Here is a 19,428-nt window from a genome sequence, read left to right on the forward strand (position 1 = left end):
AGAACAAGGAGACTTCCTCAATATGAAATGTTGGTAACAAACGCTTTAAAGTGGTTGTAAACGTAAATCTTTTACTTATAGGTGTGCCTATAATATGACCTATAGGTACTGTAAATATATCCTGAACATGCACCGTTAAGGAGATATTTACAATATATGCAGCTATGACCTCCATCCAGGCCAATCCTTCAGAATCCTGAGCTGTAAACGGCGGCTCCCCCGCGCATGCGCTTGAGTGATGTCATTGTGGCTCAAACCAGTCACACAGCAGGAGTCTGTAGGCCGGGAAGGAAGATGGAAGCGGTATTGCTGGAATGCTTAGTTTTAAGGTAAGTTTCACATAATGTGCTAGTATTCAGTGCATACTAGCACATTATGAACATACCTGGCACATAAGACACCCAGCCGTTTACAACCACTTTAATGACAAGGTGATCGCAGAATAAACTGGCCAATAGCAGAAAGGTGAAAACTTCTCTGGTCCATAGGGAGGCATTCCGAGAACTGAACTGATACATACCCTTTTTTTTTTTTTTTTTTTTTTCCCCCTAAATCTAGGTGAAAACGCCGGTTGTAAGAAAAGAGACGAATGTCCTGGTCCCCGGAATTCCTGGACACAGCGCTGCTCTCTCCGTAACGTTTCAGGTGGATGGGAAGCGAAAGCCTGAAGACAAGGAGGTAAGAATGTCTCTTGGTGACCTCAGTGGTGGTCTGTAGGAATGGAGCGGTTGGGATATCGGGGGGGGGGGGGCGCGGATGGGATATTGGAGGGGGGGGTGGATGGGATATTGGGGGTGGTTGGGATTTTGGGGAGCCCCATTCTGATTTCGGCTCCTCCATTGGATTACGCACACGTCTCATTTTATTGTTCTGCCATGATGATTCCAGTCTGGTTTCGCTTGTGTCAGATAACAGGTGAAGACACGTCTCTTGGCTGTCTGAGTGGGACAATGAGAAGGACTGAATCCAGGACTGAATCTTTGCCATTAATATTAGTTTGGGTTACTGATACCTATGTGCCCGGGTCAGGTTTAGCTGCGTCCGTCTGTATGCATTGATTAGGGCAGGGGAGGGCAACCTGCAGGCCACACCAGGCCCACTGCCACAATATCCGGCCCGTCAGTGCATGTGATGTGCACCAGGACCCCGGACATTTTTAAGTGGTTAAGCCACTTTTGTTTTATATACAAACGTCCCTGTGGTTTATTAATAGAATGCTGCTATATACCTGATGTCCTACTGAGTAGTCCCCCCCCCCCCCCCCCCCCCACCACACTGAAGTCAGCAGGGAGGAGGAGCAGCAGAGAGCCAGCCAGTCACGTGAGTAGCGATTGGAAATCGGCTATATAGCGGCATTTTAATACCCTCAGGCACTGGGCGCTTGTCTTTAGCAAAAAGGCGCATAAAGTGGTTTAAGTAGCTAGGGCTGGGCTCTATGCAGGGGGGCTGTGTAATGTAAAAGGTGGGGGGGGCAGAGGGGCAGGGGGTGGTCTGTGTAATGTAAAGGTGCATGGGGGTGGGTTGGGCTGTGTAACAAAAGGGGGGGCGGGCCCAGAGGTACAGGGGGTGGGCTGTGTAATCGGGGGGGGGGGGCTGTGTATTGGCAGGTGAATGCAGCCCTCCATACATTGAATCTGGCCCTTAAGTGGAAAGTGGTGTGACGTTCTCTCTTGACGACTGTAATAATAAGTGGCTAAACGGTCGCTATGACTTTTTTTTTTTTTTAAACGGTGTCGGGAAAAAAGATATCTGATGCCTTCAGCTGCACCCATCGCCCCAATATCTCCACTGAAAGCCCAGGACGTCATATTACGGCTGGTGATATGGAAGTGGTTAAAAATAAGTATCCGGCATCTCTTCAGTAACCATTCTTTTTGCAGAAGGATGGCTAAAGCTCGTTTGGCTGTACTCCTCCTCCTGGGGGTCACATCAGCACACTACATTCTGCTCTCCTGTGACCCGTATTCAGCAAACAGCGGGCTGACATCTGCTGTCAGCTCGTATCACTCAGCTGGCCCAGACTCTGGGTGCACCCTGACATTAAATTTGGGATCTTTCCAGATGCCTGGACCTACGGTTGCCTCAATCCCATTGCTGCCTCTGCAGCCCTACGCGTTTCAGCCCACTCTGGAGGGGCAGAGCAGAGGGCTCTCTACTCAATGAAGACCGAGAACTGGGCAAACGGCGATCTTTGATTGCTCTGCTCTTGCACTTGGAGGTGGCGGGGGACAGAATCATCCTTGGATCAATGCTGCATTAACCTAGCTGAATGCGCTTTCTTTGACTCCTTGCACATTCACCTAGCTGAGAATGTTTGCGGGGGGGGGGGGGGGTGTTTAGATAGATAGAAATTGAGATATATATATTCTTGAACTTCTGTTATCTCACCAGTTTGGATTTGGTGTAACTATTGGGTTTCTAATCGCGATCTTTCGTCTTCCTCCAGCGCGAGTCGCACTGATATAAAATATACGCCTCACTCTGTATCCTCTCGCGGTGTAAATATGAAGTCACTGGACGATTTTTATCCCGCTCTTCTTGCAGGCCACCATCGAGGAGCGGCTCGATGCGATGGATATTGACCTTCCCAAAGTGCCGATTAAAGGGGGACTGCCACAGACGGACAACTTCGCCGTGCTGCTTGTGCAAGGTTTGGAAAGTAATGACCCGCATATCCTAAATGTAAGTGACGGGGGAGGGACTTGTTATGGTTTTCAGTTCTTTCTCTTGTTTCCATTCCAATGTAATGAATGTCAAATCCTTTCCTGTTCATAGAAAGTATTTCAGACCAAAAACGAGTCTTTAATAAAGAAGACGGTGTCGCGGATACCGGTGTACGCTGTCATACCGCTACTACACGAGGTAAGAGCGTTTCCTGAGATCTACAGATTCCCTGGACCTTTTTAAAGGGAATTTTCTAAGCGATGTACTAAGATATATTTAGTTTTACATAATGGTTTTACCCAAAAATATACTTTAACAACTTTGGAGAGATGGATGGATGGAGGGATGGATGGAGAGATGGATGGATGGAGAGATGGATGGATGGAGAGATGGATGGATGGAGAGATGGATGGATGGAGAGATGGATGGATGGAGAGATGGATGGATGGAGAGATGGATGGATGGAGAGATGGATGGATGGAGAGATGGATGGATGGAGAGATGGATGGATGGAGAGATGGATGGATGGAGAGATGGATGGATGGAGAGATGGATGGATGGAGAGATGGATGGATGGAGAGATGGATGGATGGAGAGATGGATGGATGGAGAGATGGATGGAGAGATGGATGGATGGAGGGAGAGGGATGGAGAGATGGATGGATGGAGGGAGAGGGATGGATGGAGGGATGGATGGAGGGAGAGGGATGGATGGAGGGATGGATGGAGGGAGAGGGATGGATGGAGGGAGAGGGATGGATGGAGGGAGAGGGATGGATGGAGGGAGAGGGATGGATGGAGGGGGAGGGATGGATGGAGGGGGAGGGATGGATGGAGGGGGAGGGATGGATGGAGGGGGAGGGATGGATGGAGGGGGAGGGATGGATGGAGGGGAGATAGATGGAGGGGAGATAGATGGAGGGGAGATGGAGATAGATGGATGGGAGATGTAGTGGTTGGTTATTACCTTGTCTCTTGCACCAGAAATAAGGGTGAGAAGAGGGCGTGTCTCTGTGGCAAATTCAGAGAACCCTGATATGTTAATGTTTTTTTTTTTTTTGGGGGGGGGGGGGGGTTGATATTTGCAGCTTACTGGAACAGAAATGTTGGAGGACTCGGCAATGCTCTGGATGGTGGTGCCTGTTGTGGTGTCGCTGACCTAGAATGGTTGTGCTGCAATAGCGATGAGCAGCTTCTTACCTCCCATATAATGCACATGTGTATTAGAGTAGAGGGTGGGGCTTAAGCGCCCACATTCTGCATATACAGTGCTTCTAGGAAAGTATCCACAGCACTTCACTTCTTCCACATTGTGTTATGTTACAGCCTTATTCCAAAATGGATTCAATTCATTATTTTCCTCAAAATTCTACAAACCTTCCCCCATAATGACAATGTGAATAGTTTGAAGTCTTTGCAAATGTCCTAAAAAGGAAAAAGTTTGATGTACATATTCACAGCCTTCGCCATGACAATCCGAATTGAGCTCAGGTGCATCCTATTTCCTCTGATCATCCTTGAGATGTTTCTACAACTTGATTGGAGTCCCATCTGTGGTAAATTCAGCTGATTGGACATGATTTGGTAAGGCGCACACCTGTCTATATAAGGTACGACAGGTAACAGTGCATGTCAGAGCGGGTGTGGAGATGCGACTTGGTGTACATCTTGTGGTATGTATACGTTCCTCGGTCATGCGATCGAGGGCGAATACAAATGCACAAAATGTAAGCAGGTTGCTTCTCTGGAAGCTCAGGTCCTGAATCTAGGGAAACATCTGGCAGCACTGAGAAGAATCTCCATACGAGAGTAGGGGAATGTACCCAGCAGGGGCCAGCACAGAGGCGGGTGGAGATGCAAGGGTGCAGGCACCGTAGCTGGCTGACAGGAAGGGTAGGGGGAAAGAGTCAAGGAGGCCGGTCCTGGGCTGGAACATCCCAATAAATACGCCCTGTTGGGTAATGTTGGAGAAGCCAGTCAGGGACCAGCATTGCTGGGGCAGAGCGACGCCCCTAGCTGTCAGAAGATCCCCCCCCCCCCCCAGTGAGGGCAGGAGCGAGGCTAAAGCAAGAAAAGACAGATACTGCTGGTAGGGGACTCTCAATCATTAGGACAGAGGGCAATCTGTCAAAGACCATGAGCGCCGAACTGTATGTTTACCGGGCGCTTGGGTTCGGCATATCAGTGATCAGGTGGACAGATTATTGGGTAGGGCTGGGGAGGACCCGGCTGTCATGGTACACGTGGGTACCAATGACCAAGTTAGAGGAAGGTGGAGAGTCCTAAACGATTTCAGGGACTTAGGAGCCAAATTAAGGAGTAGGAGCTCCAAAGTAGTATTCTCGGAAATACTACCTGTACCTCGAGCCACACCAGAGAGGCAGCGGGAGATTAGGGAAGGTAACAAGTGGCTGAGGAGCTGGTGTAGTAAGGAGGGTTTTGGGTTCCTGGAGAACTGGGCCGACTTCTCAGTTGGCTACCGGCTCTTTAGTAGGGATGGATTGCTCCTAAATGGGAAGGGTGCAGCTATACTGGAAGAAGGTGGCCAAAAGGTTAGATGGGCTTTTCAACTAGGTGATGGGGGGGGGGGGGGGGGGTCTAGAGGTAGAATTAGCCAGCGGGGAGCAAGGTTCAGTGGGCATTATTGGGGGCATTTGTGGTATTGTCCAGAGATCCAAAACCCAAGGTAGGTAGGCGGACAAATTGAAAGTGCAGCCTCATGACATCCAACAAGGATATAGTATGCAACTGGACAAAATGTACGAGGTTTGTATGCCAATGCTAGAAATACGGCCAACAAGATGGGAGAATTGGAGCGGTTAATGTATGAGGAGGATTTCGAGGGGATTTCAGAGACTTGGTTTGACATCTCTCATGATTGGCTGGAAACCATTCAGGGGTATTCTCTTTATCGCAGAGTTAGAGAGGGTAAAAGAGTGAAGGGGTATGTCTAGATCAAGAACAATGTGCAAGTGAATGAGGGACGATATCACGAATGGAGCTATGGAGGAGGTAGAATCTATGGGTAGAGCTTCAAAGGGAAGGTACTGTAGGGAAAGTAATATTGGGCGTGTGCTATAGGCCTTCCAACCAGAGGGGGAGGCGGACCTCCTATCACAGCTGGGAATGGCGGCAAGGATGGGAAATGTCATTATAATGGGGGATTTTATTTATCCAGATAGACTGGGCAGAATGGACCACACATTCGTCTTAGGAAATGCCGAGCCTTTTTGCACGGGTCAGATGGTGAATGCACAGACAATGCGTTTAGACCTCCTGCTCACGGATATAGGAATACAGGGCAACGTAGGAAACAGTGACCATAGGCCAATTTGTTTCAGGATAAATAGAAATGGGAAACACAAGGGTAATATAAGGACACTATAATAAACCCTGGGTGGCTAAACTCCCAACATAAAAATTCATATAAAAACAAAAGGCATTCAAAAAATACAAAAGCTGAGGGGTCATTGGCAGCATTCCAACATTACAAAGAATGCAATAAGAAATGGAAGACCTCAGACAGGATTGTATGGAGGTACAGAAACCTTTCTGCAGCATTGAGGGTCCCAATGAGCACAGTGAACTCAATCATCTGTAAATGGAGGAAATTTTGAACCACCAGCACTCTTCCTAGAGCGGGCTGTCCGGCCAAACTGAGCAATCGGGGGAGGGGGGCCTTGGGCAGGGAGGTGACCAAGAACCCGATGGTCACTCTGACATGGCGCCAATATTTCTGTGGAAAGGAGAACCTTCCACAAGAACCATTTCTGCAGCACTCCACCAATCAGGCCTGTTGGGTATAGAGTCGTCGGACGGAAGCCGTCACTCAGTAAAAGGCACATGACAGTTCGCCTGGAGTTTGCCAAAAGCCACCTGAAGGACTCTGACCATAAGACGCAAAATTCTCTGCTCTGATTAAAGAGATTGAACTCTTTTTGACCTGAATGGCAAGTGCTGTGTCTGGAGGAAATGGGTACCACTCATCTCTCCAATACAGTACAAGCATGGTGTACTACTACACTTCTACTGTGAAGCATGGTGGTGGCAGCATCATGCTGTGAGGATGTTGTTCAGTGGCAGGAACTGGGAGACTAGTCAGGATGGAGGGAAAGATGAATGCAGCAATTTACAGAGACATCCTTGATAAAAACCTTCTCCAGAGCGCTCTGGACCTCAGACTGGGGTGAAGGGGGACAGGACAACGACCCTAAGCACACAGCCAAGATAACAAAGGAGTGGCTATGGACAACTCTTAATGCCTTTGGGTGGCCCAGACTTGAACCCGATTCTCTGGAGAGATCTGAGAAATGGCTGTGCACGACCCTCCCCCATCCAACCTGATGGATCTTGAGAGGTCCTGCAAAGAAGAATGGGAGAAACTGCCCAAAAATAGGAGTGCCAAGCTTGTAGCATCATACTCAGAAATACTGGAGGCTGGAATTGGTGCCAAAGGAGCTTCACCAAAGTATTGGGCAAAGGGTGTTAATTTAATCAATTTTGGAATAAACGTAAAATGTGGAAAAAGTGAAGCTCTGTGAAATTTCTGGATGCACTGTATGCGCCAATGGGTGGCCGAGGTCTCTGTGCACGCACCCAGCACAGTGATCAATATCCTGTTCCCCCCATTAATCCGATGTTTGCGGGACAGGCTTCTGATCATGTGACTACTGGGACAGTCATAGGTCATAGTGTGGTCACTTCATCAGACAAACCTTTCTAACCCCCCCCCCCCCCCCCCCCCACCAGGCGTAATGGCATGAAAAGATGGCAAGAAAGGGTTTAAGAATGAATTGCAATCTACCAGGCAGTTGGCATTTTCCTAGAGGTCAGCAGGGACCGCCTACATGTTCCTTTGGTTCCGGTGTCCTTTTTATCGGTTATGGTGGAAAGATCTTAGTGTACCAGTGTACCGGTCCTGTAAGCAGTGAGACTGATGAAATTCTTATTCAGAAGTAACGTAGGTTTGTGCAGCTGCTTCATATTAAATCTTTTTTGTTTTTCAGCTCACCAAAAGGTTACAAGGACATCCGTCCAGGTGAGGACATGTTCTGATTTATTTGGAACCTATTTTCCCAGTTTAAATTGGTCTCTGGTTTTCACTGAGAAGTAGAATGTTACCCAACGTGTTCTTGGAGGAATATCTATACAATTCCTGGCAGTCAATTAAAATACCTGTGTACACTAGGCAAATGTTTGTGGACACTTGACCATCACATCTACTATGTATGCAAAAGTATGTGAACCCCCCACCCAATGGCGTTCATGGGTCCTGTTAAACCTCCATTGTATAAAGACAATTGTGCCCCTGAGTACCAACGGCAGCGCCCTGAAGACCTGGGTTGACAGGGGTTTGGCCCAGCGCCCTGAAGACCTGGGTTGACGGGGGGGGGGGGGGGGGGGGGTTTGGTGACTTCAGCCCAACAGGCCATGTTTTCACTCAGTAGCTTGGCGTTTCACAGCTTTTTTTAATCTAAGGAAAATTCCTGTATCCTGGTCTGTTGGTGCTTCTGGAGCACTGAGGTTGAGGAGCTGGAAGAGCACAATTGCCTCAGTTTGGTGAAGACACTTCTCCGTTCCAGCATGAGTGACTCCCCCCCCCCCCCCCCCGTGTACAACACCAACTCCATAAAGACATGTGACCAGTTGGTGTGGAGGAACTTGAGCGTCCTGTACAGAGCCCTGACCTTATCCCTACTGATCATATTTTGGGGTGAATTGGAACGCCGATTGTGATCCAGATCTTCACATCCAACATCAGTACCTGACTGCACAAATTCCCTCAAGTCTTGTGGAAAATCTTCCCAGAACAGTGGAGAAAACTCCTTAAAGACATGGTGTGACTGGTTTGGTGGAACTCTTACCAGAGCCCTAACCCCAACCCTACTGAACACCTTTGGTAATGGAATGTCAACTGTAAAAGGGTTTACCCCCCCAACATCCATACCTGACCTCACAAGTCCCCATAGACACTCTAAAATCCTGTGGGAAGTCTTCTAACCACAAAGGGGGCAACTCCATAGTAATGACCATGACTTTGGAATGAGATGTCCAACAAGCTTGTATAAAGAAGTGTGGCCAAGTGTCTGCAAACCTCTTACTATGAGGGTTCTTCAAATAGTTTCCGCACTTTTTGTAAACTCTACTAAATATAAAGTACAGAAACTTTTTAAAGACCCCTTGTATATTTAAATTCCCACAACGAAGGGGATTGAAATAAAAGCATTATCAGTTGTCTTAAAGTGGTTGTAAACCCTTCCTTATACCCAGTGAAGTGACTGTCCTCAGGTGATACACAAGTTAAAACCTCCTACATAAGTTGTACCTGCTTACTTGCAGTCTTCTCTTCTATACGTCCATGCAAAGTGCTGAATTTATAATCTGTTCTTAAAAAAGAGGGTGGAGAGCTGAAGTTTCTCTGCAGAGCTCAGTGTGGAGAGCTCGAAGAGCTGATTGGCAGGAAGGGGACCCCCCCCACAAAGGAATAAGAGCTGAGGCTTTCATTCACAAGCTGTGTGCTGGAGCTCCCTCCCTGTCACCCTTATCTCTTGGTGTCAGGAAAACTTGTCATAAGTGACTCATGCACAGGAAGGCGGCAGCAGACAGAGATGGCACTTGGTGCTCTGGACTGAGAGAAGTACACACTATAGAGCAGTGATGGGGAACCTTGGCACCCCAGATGTTTTGGAATTACATTTCCCATGATGCCCAACTACACTGTAGAGTGCTGGAGCATCATAGGAAATGTAATTCCAAAACATCTGGGGTGCCAAGGTTCCCCATCACTGCTATAGAGGGATGTGCTTTGTTCAGATTTCATGTCTGAGGTTTACAATCACTTTATTTTACAAGCATTTATTGAATGTTGCAAATCTGCTACATCTGATCAGCCATAAGGCAACAGCTAAAGAGCTCCTAAATAGTATAGGAATAGTGAAATGGCGTGTAGTGCCAAATAAACACATGAAGGCTTCCATCATCCCGGCTCTGCTCTCTAATCTCTCCTCTCTCTCCTCTATAGTGCCATATTGATGGTACGATGGATGAAGTCGGTTCTCGTTAATCACGCGTCCTATCTTTCTTCGGTAAGTGGTTTTCCTGGCCATTGTATTACACAACTGTGAACCTTTCTGCCAAATATGGAGACCCGGAAAATGACTCCTCTCCCCATCCCCCACCTCCGGCTCTTATCCCATAACTGCCCTCCAGCTACAGTGGGGTGCTCTATCCAACTGCAAGACAGGCCTTCTACCTGCAAGACAGCCATCTAAACGTTTACAGGTTGCAGGTAGAAGTTATACCAGCCATGGCAATACCGACACTCTGTCCCTGTCTTTTGGTGACTCATCTTCCAATAGGCGGCTCCTGGTGTCATCCCAGGTAGGGAGGATAAAGTGTGAAACTATTCTCCACGCTGTGAAGGAACGGACCTTGTGAAATTATGAATATAAACGTCTGATTCCAAAAAGAATAATTATTGTGCATATATACAAATTACAAAAAAAAGTTTTATGTCACTGCTGCCACTTGACGACCACCTAACGTAAATTTACTGCGGCAGATCGGCTCTATTATACGAAATCACGTATCTGTGTCATTTTGTGCAGTAGCCACTAGAGGGCGCGCACCTGCGGGATTGGCTCCCCCTCTGTCCAATCAGCAGGTCTGGGCTGACCCACTGTCTGCACCCAAAGTCGTTTTCGCTGTCCGCCGGCCACCCGCGGTCATTCCTGAGAGCCAGAACAGTGGTCTGTCTATGTAAACGATGCAAATCGCCGTTTTGATGGGAAGATGGAGATCTTTCATTCCTGCAACACGGAGGAACACGGATCTCTGACTCCCCCCCCCCCCCCGTCAGAGCACCTCCCCCCACATAGTTAGAAAGCACCCCTTAGGGCAGTGATGGGGAACCGTGGCCCCTCAGATGTTTTGAAACTACATTTCCTATGATGCTTATGCACTCTGCATTGAAGATGAGCATCATGGGAAATGTAGTTCCAAAAAATCTGGGGGTGCCAAGGTTCCGCATCACTGCCTTAGGAAAACATTTAACCCTATGATTACCCCTGATGGGTAACCCCTTCCCAGCCAGTCTCTGTACAGTGACAGTGTATTTTTTTAGAACTGATCACGGTCACTGGTCCCCCCAAAAAAGGTGTTGGGTGTCCGAATGGTCCGCAGTCCTTCTAAAAATTGATGACCACTATTACTAGTAAAAAAAAACAATGGCATAAAAATATCCCATAGACAGGCCATACATGTATTGTAGACGCTATAACCTTTGCGCAGACCAATCAATATACACTTATGGGAGTTCTTTTTAACGTATGCAGCAGCATACATATTGGCCTAAATTGAATTTTAAAAAACAGTGACATTGCAGTGATCAGTGCTAAAAATATGCAACGTCACTGTACTGGCAGGGAAGGGGTTAACAGCAGGGCAATCAAAGGGTTAAATGTGTCCCTAGGGAGTGCTTGCTAACTGTGGGGGGGGGGTGCTCTGACTGGGGGAAGACAGAGATCCATGTACCTGCTTCACAGAAACACAAGATCTCTATTTTCGCCCCTGTCAGAACAGCGATCTGCCTTGTTTACATAGGTAGACCGCTGTTCTGCCTCTTTCCGGAATGATCGCAGGTGGCTGGCGGACATCAGGTCTGCCAAACCCGCTGGTTGGCTTCCCCCCTCTGTCCAATCAGCGTGCAATGGCACCTGCCCCCTAGTGGCTATTCAACAAAATGACCTAGGGGTATGTGATTTTTGCGTAATGGAGCCAACTTGCCGCAGCCGATGCACGTTGGGCGGTCGGCCAGTGTTTAAAGACTCCAATCCAGTATCGTCACTGGCCTTGCAAATCAATAGTTTGAGTCTGGTGTCAACACCCTAAGCTGCTTCCCCAGCATGTCACCCTCCTACAGGAGAGCACTGGACCCCCACCCCCACCCCCCCCCCCCCCCCCCCCACATACAGGAGAGCGCTGCCCCCACAGGCTCCTAAAACCTCTTACAGGTGGTCCCATGTTCCTAGTTTGATCTCCTTCTTTCTGGTGTCTTGCAGTTACCGGATCTGGTCCCTCAGCTCGGGTCCCTCTATCAGCTCATGGAGACGCGGGTGAAGACTCTGCATAAAATGTCCCGACTGAATGGAAAGCTTTATCTTCTCATCACACAGGTGAGACGGCGGGTCTGGGAGGAGGAGGATGGGCTTTTCCCTAATCCCAGTAATGAGTATTTGATCCATTATACGGGTGCAGATGGAGCAATGTATGGGGACACTGCAGTGATGGTTCTCCTCCGGTCCTGATGGAGCAATGTATGGGGACACTGCAGTGATGGTTCTCCGGTCCTGATGGAGAAATGTATGGGGACACTGCAGTGATGGTTCTCCTCCGGTCCTGATGGAGAAATGTATGGGGACACTGCAGTGATGGTTCTCCGGTCCTGATGGAGAAATGTATGGGGACACTGCAGTGATGGTTCTCCTCTGCTCCTGATGGAGAAATGTATGGGGACACTGCAGTGATGGTTCTCCGGTCCTGATGGAGAAATGTATGGGGACACTGCAGTGATGGTTCTCTGGTCCTGATGGAGAAATGTATGGGGACACCGCAGTGATGGTTCTCCTCCGGTCCTGATGGAGAAATGTATGGGGACACTGCAGTGATGGTTCTCCTCCGGTCCTGATGGAGAAATGTATGGGGACACTGCAGTGATGGTTCTCCTCCGGTCCTGATGGAGAAATGTATGGGGACACTGCAGTGATGGTTCTCCTCCGGTCCTGATGGAGAAATGTATGGGGACACTGCAGTGATGGTTCTCCTCCGGTCCTGATGGGTTTTCTTGTTTTGCTCTAGGTGGCCGCATCTGAGATCTCACAGAGGATACAAGCTAACCAAGAGGCCCAAGTCGTGTATGAGGAAGGTGAGATCATCCATTATCCATGGGGGGGTGGTTTAGTTTAAAGAGCAGAACAAAGCTTGGGTGGGTGCATGTGGATGGAAGAGGGAGGTGAATTCGGGTGCCATTCTCTGCCTAGGACTCAGTTGAAGCTTATAGGCGATCGCCTGCAGCCTGTCAAATGCAATGACAGTGACGTTACACTGATGACATTTATGGCATGTCTATTTGTATACCTTGGGGGAGGCTGACACTCTATGGTAAGGCGGGGGGGGGGGAGGCTGGCGCTCTGTGGTAAGGCGGGGGGGGGGGGAGGCTGGCACTCTGTGGTAAGGCCGGTGGGAGGCTGACACTCTATGGTAAGGCGGGGGGAGGCTGACACTCTGGTAAGGCGGGGGGAGGCTGACACTCTGGTAAGGCGGGGGGAGGCTGACACTCTGGTAAGGCGGGGGGAGGCTGACACTCTGTGGTAAGGCGGGGGGAGGCTGACACTCTGTGGTAAGGCGGGGGGAGGCTGACACTCTGTGGTAAGGCGGGGGGAGGCTGACACTCTATGGTAAGGCGGGGGGAGGCTGACACTCTATGGTAAGGCGGGGGGGAGGCTGACACTCTATGGTAAGGCGGGGGGAGGCTGACACTCTGGTAAGGCGGGGGGAGGCTGACACTCTGGTAAGGCGGGGGGAGGCTGACACTCTGGTAAGGCGGGGGGAGGCTGACACTCTGGTAAGGCGGGGGGGAGGCTGACACTCTATGTTAAGGCGGGGGGGAGGCTGACACTCTGGTAAGGCGGGGGGAGGCTGACACTCTGGTAAGGCGGGGGGAGGCTGACACTCTGGTAAGGCGGGGGGAGGCTGACACTCTGGTAAGGCGGGGGGAGGCTGACGCTCTATGGTAAGGCGGGGGGAGGCTGACGCTCTATGGTAAGGCGGGGGGAGGCTGACGCTCTATGGTAAGGCGGGGGGAGGCTGACGCTCTATGGTAAGGCGGGGGGAGGCTGACACTCTATGGTAAGGCGGGGGGAGGCTGACACTCTATGGTAAGACGTTTTGTTTTTGTGTTGCAGAGTCTTCAGATGAGGAGTCTGGAGAGGAGGAGCAGAATATGGACTCTGATGTGAGTATTTTAGTGTTGGTCGGAGTCTCGCATTGATCCGATTGCCATGAATTCTCTGAATAAATCGATCGCATGTCTCTTGAAACCGCTGAAATGTGAATTGCTTGCGCACCGTACAGCTCTGGATTGGAGGGGAGTATTGCAACATAAGTTGCATCTTTTAAAATGGTTTTCTTTTCCTTGCCTTGTCATCAATTTTCTTTTTCAAGTAAAAAAAATCTTAATTGTACGGGACACAGGCTGAGTTTTTTTTATTTTTCCCCCTAGACCCTGGATTATAGCTTTGTGCCTTCAGGTGATAGGACACTGGCAAAGCTTTTGAGGACACGCCCCCTGGGTGCCTCCCCTATAGACCCACCCCATATCGTCAGTTTTTTTTTTGCTAGTGTCCTATAGTAATTGTCCCCTTCTGCCCCACAGATGAATCACTCTTTGCTTAGGTTATATAAAGCGGATCTCCACTTGTTTGCACCCCTCACCGCCATGTTGGGATGGGGGCGGTGGGTACCTGGTTTGGACAGGTATCGGCTCCCACTTCTAGCTAAGATCAATACGGCAAAATGAGCCAGACGTTCACCACCTAGCTCCCCTTCCATCTTCTGATTGTCCCAGAAGACTACGGGACCATTCACAAGGTGCAGCGCAGTTTGTGCATGCGCAGGAGGAAACGGCTGTGAAGCCGCAAGGCATCACTTTGTTTCCCTTGCTTCAGATGCCGGCACCCGAAGCCCATTGCAGAATCGGTTTGGTTGAGGACATCACTGGGATCTCTGGACAGGTAATTGTCCTTAACCACTTTAATACAGGGCACTTCCCTCCCTTCCCGCCCAGGCCAATTTTCCCCTTTTAGCGCTGTTGCATTTTGAATGACAAATTGCGCGGTCATGCAACACTGTACCTTCACCAAATTTATGTCATTTTCCCCCCACAAATAGAGCTTTCTTTTGGTGGTATTTGATCACCTCTGCGATTTTTACTTTTTGCTAAACAAATAAAAAAAGACCGAAAAGTTTAAAAAAAAAAAAAAAAAATTTTGTTTATGTTATACAATTTTGTAAATAAATAATTTTTTTCCTGCACTGATGAGCACTGATGAGACTGCACTGACAGGCACTGATGAGGAGGCACTGATGGGGTGGCACTGATAGGTGGCACTGATAGGTGGCACTGATAGGTGGCACTGATAGGCGGCACTGATATGCGGCACTGATAGGCACTGATATGTGGCACTGATAGGTAGCACAGATATGCAGCATTGGTGGGCACTGATAGGCGGCACTGCTGGGCACTGATAGGCGGCATTGATGGACACTGATAGGTGGCACTGACGGGCATTGATAGGTGGCACTGACGGGCACTAATGGGCACTGATAGGCGGCACTGGTGGGCACTGATGGGCACTGATGGGCGGCACTGATCGGCACTGACAGGCGGCACTGATGGGCACTAATGGGCACTGATAGGCGGCACTGGTGGGCAATAATGGGCACTGGTGGGCGACATTAAAGGATGGCAGTGATGGGCACTTGTGGGCAGCACTGATAGGGAGGACACTGGTGGGCATCACTGATGGGGAGGGCAATGGGGGGCTCCCTGAGCCCTGATTGCCATCCCTGGTGGCCATAGTGGGCATCCCTGGGGTCATAGTGGGCATCCCTGGGGTCATAGTGGGCATCCCTGGTGGATCTAGTGGCATCCCCCCCCCGAGGGTCTGCACTGGTAATCAATGATCTGATTACCAGTGCCGACCCCCCCCCCTGTCAGGGGAGCCGCCGATCGGCGCTCCTTTACTCGTGCCTGTCAGGCACGAACTAAGGAAAGCCGATCAACGGCTGTTCCTATTTACTATGTGACCAGCCGTGATTGGACACGGCTGATCACATGGTAAAGAGCCTCCGTCAGAGGCTCTTTACCGAGATCGGAGATGCAGGGTGTCAGACTGACACCTCGCATCACCGATCGCCGCTCTGCGCGCCCCCGGGGGGCGCCCAGAGCGGAGTTATCCTGCCGCCGTCATATGACGTCCGGTCAGGATAACTCAACCACATTCCCGCCGTCAATCTGTAATAGGGCGGGCGGGAAGTGGTTAAGAGTCAGCAGCTACAATATTTGTAGCTGCTGACTTTAACTTTTTGGGGGGAGCTCCTCTTTAATTTTGGTTTCTTCCCCTCAGGGAGCCGTACCCAGACACCACACTGTGGGGAAGGCCTGGAACGTTGATTTGGGGTTTGGATCCCAATGTGAGCTCTCACCCCCTGCATTTCATGCCATTTTGTAGTTTGCTGCAGGGTAGTGCAGCTAGTATTGGGTACATGTATTTATCTTTATCTTGGCCAATCCGGGCCTCTGCTTCTTTGACCAGATATTGATGGGTCAGCAGGGGGATGACCTCACTGCTGAGTCAGCAGGCTGGGATTGTATTCTTGTCCAAGCCGTGCTGCAGGAAAGTTCCAGGAAGCTGGTTGTGTACTGGCTGTTAGGGATAGAAGGTCAAAATTTGTAATTCTTTTTAGATTTGGAACAGTTTAAATGTATACAATTTAGCGGTTTGCTTATTAAAGCCCAGTTCAGGATTATCATGTTTTCTAGTAGCAGTGAAAATGGAAACAACTTTTGCTGATATACTCTCCCCCTTATCCAGAGCTGAACCCCCCGCATTAATTCCTTTTTACCACTAGATGTCAATGCTGGGCACAGGGGACATGCTGTGAGTGCAGTGCTATTGAACCCACCCCTGAGGGATGTCACTGCTGCGCTCACTGCTTTTATTTGGGTCTGGCAAAAGGCACCTGCTTTGTCTGGGAGTTGGGCCGGGCGCCTGGCTGGGTCTGGGAGTTGGGCCGGGCGCCTGGCTGGGTCTGGGAGTTGGGCCGGGCGCCTGGCTGGGTCTGGGAGTTGGGCCGGGCGCCTGGCTGGGTCTGGGAGTTGGGCCGGGCGCCTGGCTGGGTCTGGGAGTTGGGCCGGGCGCCTGGCTGGGTCTGGGAGTTGGGCCGGGCGCCTGGCTGGGTCTGGGAGTTGGGCCGGGCGCCTGGCTGGGTCTGGGAGTTGGGCCGGGCGCCTGGCTGGGTCTGGGAGTTGGGCCGGGCGCCTGGCTGGGTCTGGGAGTTGGGCCGGGCGCCTGGCTGGGTCTGGGAGTTGGGCCGGGCGCCTGGCTGGGTCTGGGAGTTGGGCCGGGCGCCTGGCTGGGTCTGGGAGTTGGGCCGGGCGCCTGGCTGGGTCTGGGAGTTGGGCCGGGCGCCTGGCTGGGTCTGGGAGTCGGGCCGGGCGCCTGGCTGGGTCTGGGAGTCGGGCCGGGCGCCTGGCTGGGTCTGGGAGTGGGCTGGCTGGGTCTGGGAGTCGGGCGGTCTGGGTCTGGGAGTCGGGCGGTCTGGGTCTGGGAGTTGGGTTTAATTACAGATCTTTAAAAATTTTTCATTGTTCTTAGGATAATTGGGAGGAGGAAGAGGAGGATGATGGGGAATCTGAGACATCGGAAGATTCGGTGGAGGACATGAACGCTGACAAAGTAAATGGTGATTCTGACGGAGATCCCGGGAATGAAAGCGAAGAAGAATAGCAGGTTTTCCCGTAGAAGGGAAGATTGTTCTATAGTCTCCAAACTGTCCGGCCCCTCACTGTGCAGACTCTCCGCAGCTGTGCTGGAAGATGGGCGACAGCAAGATTGGGAGCCCAGACCAACCTACAGAATGTTTAACCACATCGGCCTTTTCACCGAGAATCCCATCCGCCCTCCCTGTTCCGAACCTCTTCAACAACTAGTCCAGACCATCCTCCGATGTTTCCTCCATAACCTTCGGTTAATTTCCATGTACATTTCTGCGCTCATTTCCCCCCTCCCCCACCATGTGACACCCCGAATAGTGTTCTTGGTTTCATTTCATTAGTTGGCGGCAAATTGGTAGCAACCAGAATTTGTGGGAAATGGCGAAATTTCTCGGACATTTCACTGTTCCTCAGCATCACAAAGGAACTGAACAAACTTTATTTTTTTTTCCAAGCAACCCAAGCCATGAGTTTTCTTTTCAGTCCCAGATGTCGAACGTAAGAGGTTGAGCCAATCGAGCGTGGAACTCGATCACCGCTTGTCCATTCTCCAGCTATTTAATTTTTACTCTTGTGCTGATTTTTACATAAAATCTATCATTGGCTTATTTTTGTGCATTTATTTTAAAATGAAAGTGAACAAGACTTCAGTTTTTTTTTTTTTTCTTTTTAAATTAACCCTGTACATTTCCGAAGATAGCCATGGATCCTTTCCGTGTAAAATAAACCTTTAAAAAAACAAAAACAAAAAAAACTTTTTTCCCCTTCAATGCAAATTATTTTTTTCTTTCGGCAATTCTGGTTTCATTTTTTGTTTTTTCAAGGCTGAATTTTGTGTTTTTATTTTTAAGAGGCAACTGCAGTTGTTTGTATAACCTCCAGGATATAATGTACAGTATATTTGTCTATAAAGCTGTTAATGGCATCGTTAATAACGCCACCTTTGTAAAGTGAATAAAAAATATAGTTCTCCTTTGCCCCGTGTTGTGAAGGTCACATTGTCCTCATCGGTTTGCTGATGGTAACCAATCTTCTTGTTTTGCTCCTGACATTTAATTTTTTTTTTTTAACCTTCTTGGGCCATTTGATTGCATAGTGAATTTTATTGACATTTTTAAGAGTCTTAATCCCTGTAGGATGGACTTGTTGACAAGTGCTTGGAGACCCTTTCTAAAATCACCTTCACTTTGTCAGATCCTGCTGTACAACTTTTCCTGGCCTAGAAATGAGTCTGCAAGATTTTAGTTGACTGGGCCATGGCCATCAAAAGGCATCCATTTCCTTCCTAAGGTTGTCTCTGGTTTCCATTTAAATCAGTGGTTCTTAACCTTGTTGGAGGTACTGAACCCCACCAGCTTCATATGCGCATTCACTGAACCCTTCTTAATTGGAAAAATAAAATATGATTTTGAGTCTAGTCTCGGGAGGGGCACTGCCAGAAAATAAGGTGTTTACAGAACTGAATTAAACGTATCATACAAAGTAAAATGTACAGAGGTCAGTAGGATGTAGGGCGGCGTACAGAGGTCAGTAGGATGTAGGGCGGTGTACAGAGGTCAGTGGTATGTAGGGCGGCGTACAGAGGTCAGTGGTATGTAGGGCGGCGTACAGAGGTCAGTGGTATGTAGGGCGGCGTACAGAGGTCAGTGGTATTTAGGGCGGCGTACAGAGGTCAGTATAGAAAGGCCAGTAGCATGTAGGGCAGTGTATACGGGTCAGTTGATTGTAGGGAAGGAGAGAGTGGTCAACCCAACCAGTAATATTTTTTTCTCAGGGGGGGGGGGAGCACTTGCCCTGTTGCCCCCCCCGCTGAACCCCTGAGACTGACTTACCGAACCCCTGGTTAAGAACCACTTATTTAAATAAAGACATTGGGTTGCCTTCCTTGTGGCCTAAGCACCCTAAAGAGATTGCCTGAACCACATTCAAAGAATGTAAGGCAATCAGGTTGTCATTGGCAGCGACTGAGTCCTTCCAAAAATCGGGTTCCCTGTTTGTCTATACCAGTTATGGTGAACCTTGGCACCCCAGATTTGGAACTACATTTCCCATGATTCTCATGCACTCTGCAGTGTAGTTGAGCATCATGGGAAATGTAGTTCCAAAACATCTGGGGTGCCAAGGTTTGCCATCACTGGTCTATACGGATGGACCTCGTACGGGGCTGGCCACATCTGCTGTGACCATTTCCAATCGGACAGATGGTGGTG

At 49.5% G+C, this 19,428-nt stretch overlaps 1 protein-coding gene across 1 annotated transcript in view; it reads left to right on the forward strand.

Annotated features, from left to right (window-relative positions):
- Positions 1–17,649, forward strand: part of LOC309549020 (WD repeat-containing protein 43-like) — a 53,654-nt gene extending 36,005 nt beyond the window's left edge. The window contains exons 10-18 of the mRNA XM_082248962.1: positions 559–678; positions 2,545–2,682; positions 2,776–2,862; positions 7,671–7,702; positions 9,686–9,749; positions 11,724–11,837; positions 12,520–12,586; positions 13,626–13,675; positions 17,100–17,649. Of these exons, the coding sequence (XP_082105088.1) occupies positions 559–678; positions 2,545–2,682; positions 2,776–2,862; positions 7,671–7,702; positions 9,686–9,749; positions 11,724–11,837; positions 12,520–12,586; positions 13,626–13,675; positions 17,100–17,231 (804 nt within the window). The 3' untranslated portion in view covers positions 17,232–17,649. The remainder of the gene's footprint in view (positions 1–558; positions 679–2,544; positions 2,683–2,775; positions 2,863–7,670; positions 7,703–9,685; positions 9,750–11,723; positions 11,838–12,519; positions 12,587–13,625; positions 13,676–17,099) is intronic.
- Positions 17,650–19,428: the final 1,779 nt, after the last annotated feature.

Source organism: Pelophylax lessonae (assembly GCF_965119305.1).
Source record: "Pelophylax lessonae genome assembly, chromosome: 3".
Classification (NCBI taxonomy): domain Eukaryota; kingdom Metazoa; phylum Chordata; class Amphibia; order Anura; family Ranidae; genus Pelophylax; species Pelophylax lessonae.